This window comes from Diplotaxodon limnothrissa, linkage group LG11 (assembly GCF_057381915.1).
Source record: "Diplotaxodon limnothrissa isolate DT_005_m linkage group LG11, D_limnothrissa_male_GT1.1, whole genome shotgun sequence".
In the NCBI taxonomy this organism is placed as follows: domain Eukaryota; kingdom Metazoa; phylum Chordata; class Actinopteri; order Cichliformes; family Cichlidae; genus Diplotaxodon; species Diplotaxodon limnothrissa.
In genome coordinates, this window is record NC_140606.1 from 11,221,182 (window position 1) to 11,228,211 (window position 7,030).

General features: G+C 44.9%; 1 protein-coding gene across 1 annotated transcript; it reads left to right on the forward strand.

The window, feature by feature from the left end:
• Positions 1-1,371: 1,371 nt before the first annotated feature.
• prdm13 (PR domain containing 13) lies at positions 1,372-6,734 on the forward strand. Its single transcript, XM_085365093.1, has 4 exons — positions 1,372-1,539; positions 2,961-3,092; positions 3,210-3,330; positions 5,245-6,734. The coding sequence occupies exons 1-4, from the start codon at positions 1,372-1,374 to the stop codon at positions 6,732-6,734; spliced, it is 1,911 nt and encodes a 636-aa protein (XP_085221219.1).
• Positions 6,735-7,030: the final 296 nt, after the last annotated feature.

The window sequence follows — 7,030 nt, forward strand, 5'->3', positions numbered from 1 at the left end:
TTTATTTTAATCAATCAATTAATCATTCAATCAACCAACAGGTTCAATTACTATGTCAGTCCAGCCACAGGAAGCAGCCAGTAGAATCACCTTGAATCCAGCGTTTCTATTTCTAGCCTTTTTAATAAGAGAGACAGACTGAGCATATTTTTTTCTTTTTGTCATAATAATAAAAATATTAATAACAATGACAATATATTTTTTGAGAATATATTTCTTTGTTAAAAGAAACAGCCTTTTGTACAAACGATTTTCCATGTTTACATATATATACATTCATAAAATACCATATATATATATATGGTATTTTTATGAAGGTATAAATAAATATATTCTGCAATAATTCTATTATCTTCGTGTCCCTGAGCAACCAAAAAGAAAAAAAAAATCTGTTGTATCTTGAGCCAAGAGAGCCACAAACAAACAAAGTGTGAGCGTCGTGAAGATGATGATGATGGTTGTTTCTTTCTCTCTCCTCCTGCTGGTGGTTCTCTCTTTTCAGTACCTGCCTGATCTCAACCCGGCACACGCCGAGAGTCAATAGAAGTTAACAAGTCCTCTAAACTTTCCTGCGCCTTTTGTTAATCTAAGGACACAAAGGCGGAGGCAGAATAAAGCCCTTTGAAGTATGCAAAGCCTAAAGAATGCCAGCCAAGTAGATTTAAAGTAGCCACTGATTTCCAAAAACCTGCCTTGAAAGGGAAGAATGGAAAAGGGTGAGGATTTATGGAGAAATTATACAGTGGATTTGTCAGTTAAAATATCGGAACTGTCTGGAGGACAAAGCCACATGCTGAGGATTAATGGCCGCTCTGGACCTTTGATTCTGCACCCTCTTTTCTCTGGCCTTGACAAATTGGATTTCGGGGATGGGAAGGTCGCCTGGCCCTTTGTGTCTCTTGACCGTTTTGGAGCAATTCATTATACAGCGGGGTGAGGGAAAGTCTCCATGTGACCAGGCCGGCCCGTTTTCTCTCTCCACACAGCTGCTGGGTGAGCCCAACTCTCTCACACTCACTTCCACACAGTCACCGCTGCTGCTACAAACTCAGGACCGCTCCCACCCCCCACCACCACGTCCTCCTCCTTCTCTCCCTCCTACCTTACAGCACAGCATCACCTCTTTGCTACAATCCCCCCAATCTGAAACACCCTCACACACTTGCATCCCCAGATACAGGAGTGGGTGGGTGGGTGCGTGGCTGGGGGTAGGGTGGGGGGTAAACTTACTCTGCTCCATCACTAGAAAAGCCGGAGAGCATAACGCCACCGCGTCACTTTGAGGGCGGACATCGGCCTGTCCTCATCATCTCCTCTCGCTTCATCCCCCTTCCCTGCGCGCTCTCCATACTTCCGTCTCCATCAGTCTTCATGGTTCTGATCTCACCCCACGCCATGCAAGCCACCCGGGCGTCCACCACCGTCAGTGTGTTTGCGGACTGCAGCATCCCGGCCGGGCTCCGGATTGGACCGGTACCGGGCATCTTCAAACTCGGGAAGTACGTGTCGGACCGCAAGGAAGTACGGCCCAAGAAAAAGGTAAGTTTAGAGCATTAAAAGAAGAAACGTGGAATAATTGTCTCTTTCTGGAAAGTTCTTGTTTTTACTTTGCATTTTCGAGTTTTTTTTTGTTATATATTTTTTTTTATTAATAACGGTTTTATTTTTAAATTAATTTGGAAGATATAAAGATTGATTTATTTTTGTAAGCTTGCCTTTATTCAAAATCATTTTCGTTATTCCAAGTTTGTATCGGAACTGCTTTATTCTTTCGCTGATATAATATACATTAAAGCATTTTACTATATTTATATAGTATATTTTACACGTGATTAGAATTATGTATATTATCTTATGTTTTTAAACATAAGTAGCTCCAGCAACACTAGAAATTAGATGTATATTTTTTTAAACTTGCTCTGTCAAACTCCATCGGGCCTTGAGTTAGGCTTTTAATTGGTTTGGCCTGTCAAGTTGGAAATAATTGAGTTCCATTAGCGGCTGACTTGTCAGTCTGTGCTTCTACTTAACCGGCCTAATGGGCGACCCGGGTCTGCTGTGTGGGATTTCAACCCCTCAGCCGCCTCACATTTCTCTGCCTGGCGGGCCTGTTATTCCGATGAGCCGTTTAATTTTAATCTAATCCGGCCACAGAAAGATGCCACTGAGACAACATCCTAAAACAAATCAGCAAAAATAAAGGAAAATAAAATTAATTAAAAAAAACATAAATAAACAACTAGATTGAAACAGTGAAACATGAATTAGACCCACGTTATCAGCAATTAATTATTTAAATTAAGTGAAGCTTGGGGGTTAAATGATGCCCATTCAAAGACCAGCATTTTTGCACTTTTTAAGTACTTCGGACTGGAAGTATGGGGGGGGGGGCAAACCAATATATCTGCCCCCCCTTTTTTTTTACACGCGCAGTAGTGAAGACTTTGCGGCTCTGTGAGCATCTTTAACTGAACTGCGCCGTGTTATTGTTGAAGCTGTCATCGGGGGTGATTGATGTGTCTAAATGCGTGGCCCCGGGCTGCCGGCGATCATCAGGTGCAATCTCTGTGTCAAATGTCACGCTTCGATCTTTAATGTCCTTGAACAGTTTAGAAACGCTCTGACACTCCTCAAATTCGTTTCCCATATCAACTCAATTAGGCCCGTGTGTCATCCTCTTTAATGAATTATCAGCAGAGCGGAAAAAGACGCATTAAGCGCGTTTTAAGGAATATTATTAGTGGCCGCTGAACCCTTCAGGTAGCTCGACTTGGAAGACAGTCGTTTGTGGCAATTTCGTTTTTTGTAATGTGAAAAAAGACTAAAATAGCAAAACTGCATTTTTTTTTAAAGAAGGCAGCGACCTTTCTTTTAAAAATGTTCCTTTTTCTGATGGTCAAAAATGGCCCTCACTGCTCACGTTTGTCTTCATCGTGTTTCTCTTTTTCCCCCTGGCTCAGATCCGCTTGGTAAGGGGGGAGTTCGTAGATGAGTCAGGATGTCCCGTCCCGGACTGGATCGGATTAATCCGCGCCGCCAGGAACAGCCAAGAGCAGAACCTGGAGGCTTTGTCGGACCTGCCTGGCGGACAGGTGAATATTTTAAGCCCGTGACATCACAGTTAACGGCCTCGTGAAGTTTCTCATGAGCAAATTCCTTGCCCCTCTATATGGACTCTTAAGTTAACACTGCTTTTGTTTTTTCTTGAGATTTTCTACCGCGTGCTGAGAGAAATCCCCGCAGGAGAGGAGCTTAGTGTGTGGTACTCCAACGCTCTGGCCCAGTGGTACGACATCCCCACCACGGCCACTCCCACGCACGACGAGAAAGGTAAACGAGTCTGCAGAGAGTGGTGCTGCTAACGTGGACAGTTGAACGATTTTTAATCCAACAACAATAATAACAATATCATAAAAAATCTGTGACTTTTTTTTCCCTTCTAAGGACGCGTGTGTCGTTTTCACGTGAACACTACCTTCTGTGGCCATGGCCTCCGATTTACAGATCTGACACATCGACATGTTGAGGGTTTTTATCACCGTGCAGTTAAATGACTGCCAATACCCCATAATGTGACTGCTTTATCGCTCAGAGATGGAAATCAATTGGATGTTTTTTGCTTCCCTGCAGGCGGATTATTTATTCATTTGCAATTCTTCATGTCGCGCGTTAAATAAAATATCGTGGTTAAGAAATCAAGTGAAGAATAATATAGCCTACTGGAATAAAAAGATTCGTGAAGGGAGAGAAAACTGAACTTTTAGCTGTATTTTGGGTGGTGTTTAATTATTAAAAACTAGTTCTTGTGGGCGGATGAAGACGATACAGTGGATAACAGGTCATCAACGCAAATCATTTTTTGGAATAAAATGCTAGGATGAAATGATTCGATTTGCTAAGATTAAAATACAGAACACAAGAGGATTTCAGTTTTGTGAAAGATAATTTCTCGATGGGTTAAGATTTTTCATCAGCCCGTCTTCGAATTTATAATCAATTTGTGCGGGCCAAATTGGTGCAAAGTAGGCGTTTGCGCGTCGGGGATTAAACACTTAATCTTGGTTAAAAAAAAAAAAAGCTCAGAAGAATTTAATCGGTTTAAAAAAGATTATCCACCGATACTTCATTGGAAATTCCATCAACAGGCGATTATTTTATCTTGCACATTTAATTTCGAGCTGGAAGGGCCTCTTGAATACTTCCCAAAAGCACAGCGGCGAAGCTTTAAATGATATCAAACTTGATTCAAGATGTTTTTTAAAGCTCTTACTCTGCCACAAAGTAGTTGCGGTTCTTGAAACACAGAATAAAAAAGCAATTAAAAGCAGAAACTGACGCGCCTCGGCGACCATGGAGAAAGAAGAGGCTGGTGATTCAGTCGCGAGACTGGAGGTTAACAAATGTCATCGCGCCATTAATATTCATGTATTCAAAAGCAAATAAATTCAAAAACAAGTGCTTCACGGTAAATTAGGTGGGTGCGTTAAGGTATTGTGGGCTAATGAATGCTAACTTTTATGTGGGGTGTATATTGCCCTGATTCTCCGGCCCAACACACCGTGTGCGCTCCTGGACATACGCTCTCCTCCATTATGAGGCGTCAACAGATGGGCCGCCGCCATTGTTTCCGGGGACTTGCGATTTCAAGCAACAGCTGCTGTCACTTCCACGGGAAAGAGCACAGAGAGGAAAAGTCCCGCATTCAATGCGTCGTTTTCTGAGCGCCAGATTGGGCTGGGCGTTTGCCCTTTTGATGGTGATCATAAACAATGGCCCGTATGAGGATTACAAAATCATTACATCTATATTAGGCCTAACCTCAGAGTGCTGGACTGGGGGTCATTATGATGGCTCCATGTGTCTATTACCATTTGGCACCAGATCTTAGAAACCGGATCATATCCATTAGGCTTGAATTGAAATTTCAGGTGATGTGTAGCAGTGACTGATAAAAATCTGTCAGAGTAAATGGGATATTTAAATAGGTTTTAATGTTATAGGTTGGTTTTTTTTTGCGATAATGTAGTTGGGAATGGGAAACGTGTATTTTCTGATTTTTCAATCCTTTCAGCCCAAGCTTATGTTTGTTTGACTTTGTGTGTGTGTGTGTGTGGTTACATGTACAGTTGTTGTTGTTGTTGTTGTTTTTTTACAAGTTACAGTGGCTGTTATTGCCATTTTACGCACGGGGTCTAACGCTCCACATTAATGTCTCTGTTGTTGTCGTATGTGTTGTCTCTGTAGGTGAGGAGCGTTATATCTGCTGGTACTGTTGGAGGATATTCAAATACCCGAACACACTCAAGGCTCACGTTCACTTCCACTGCGCACTGAGCAACGGGCGAGGGTTTGTGAGCAGCGAACAGGCCAGGGGCACAGAGACCTTCAGCAGGTCACCAAAATCTGGAGACATTCCCAACAACTCCGCCTCACCGAGGAGCGCTCACAGTAACTCCTCCATCACAGACTCGGGTCGGCGGGCGGTGTCCTCGTCCCCGTTTTTGAACAAAACGGGACTGTCAAAGAAAAGCAGCTCCGAGGAGCAGGACAGGGCCCTCGACATGAGCGTCACTTCAGGCAGAAACCAGGGGCATCTCCTCAGCCTGGGCGCCACCACTTCAATGCTAAGCAGCATGGGCTTCCATCCTGGTGTGCGCTCAGCCTTTAAGCCAACTGGTGTCTCAAAAGTCCCGGGAGCGGAGAGCTCCAGAGAGGAGGCCAACGGAAAGCTGAGCTCTATGGGATTCAGCAAACTCATTGGGAACATGAAACCAATCCGCAACGTGGGCGAGGGTCTAAACGCAGGAGGGAACCACCCTCCCAAGTGCCCACCTGCAATTATGGACTCCACATCTCCGATGGTGCCGTGCACAAACGCAATCCGAGGTTTCCCGCTGCTGCCTCACATGGAGGAGACCTCAGCTTTCAAGCACGTAGAAAGTAGTTTCCACTCCGGCCTGTCCCCGTCCCGTTACCCACAAATGCCCCCTGGTCTCCATTTTGAAAGACTCTCCCTCCCTCACTTCGACGGTGTCAAGACTTACGGTGGAGACTGTAACATCCCCCTGATGCCCTTCACTGTCTACAACGGGGAGCTTTTATACAGCTCCCCCTACTATCCGCTGAAATTCCACTTCAGCAACCTCCTCAAGTACCCAGAATCCATGTCATACTTTGGTGCACCCTCGCTGAGCCACGACCTGGGGTCGATCACGAACATTGACCGGGAGATCGCCATGCACACACAACAGCTGTCAGAGATCACAGCAGAGAAGAACCGGACACGGCTGGATTCCATCCCCGCTGGAAGCACGAGCAACACCACTTCTGGCAAGCCTAAAAAGGGACATCTGTGTCTTTACTGCGGCAAGCTGTACTCCAGGAAATACGGCCTGAAAATCCACATGAGGACTCACACAGGCTACAAGCCGCTCAAGTGCAAGGTGTGCTTCAGGCCCTTCGGAGATCCCAGCAACCTGAACAAACACATCCGACTCCACGCTGAGGGAAACACGCCCTACAGGTGTGACTTCTGCGGAAAGGTGCTGGTGCGGAGGCGGGACCTGGAGAGGCACGTCAAGTCCAGACACCCCGGACAGACCGTCAAGAAACTGGAGGACAAACCGGGCGGTCTGTTCGAGGAAGCCGAGCAAAAGAGCGACAATGACAGCGACGTGGACGTGTGCTTCACCGATGACCAGAGCGACCAGGAGTCGAGCAAAAACAACGACTGAGATGGTTTTCACGGCCACATAAAGACTGGCATTGTCTTTAAATATTGTACACAGCAACACGTGTCATTTAGTCTTGTATGAAGTCTTGCATTTTTATATTTTAGATGCCTGGAAGGCTCGCGAACTACAAACATGAAGAAAACATGTTTCTGGCCTCGAAATAAACGTCACAATCCACAGCCTAGCTGTTAATCTCAGTAATAAGTGGGGAGCTAGGCTTAGTATTCAGTTTTCTCACGTTTCCCGGCTACTTCGGACCCCTAAAAACCCTTTAAGAAAAACAAAAAACAAATAAA

Coding starts and splice junctions, on each gene's coding strand:
- prdm13 (XM_085365093.1), top strand. CDS start 1,372: ATGGTTCTGATCTCACCCCACGCCATGCAAGCCACCCGGGCGTCCACC. Junction 3,093..3,209: donor CGGACCTGCCTGGCGGACAG/GTGAATATTTTA, acceptor TTTTTTCTTGAG/ATTTTCTACCGCGTGCTGAG. Junction 3,331..5,244: donor TCCCACGCACGACGAGAAAG/GTAAACGAGTCT, acceptor TTGTCTCTGTAG/GTGAGGAGCGTTATATCTGC.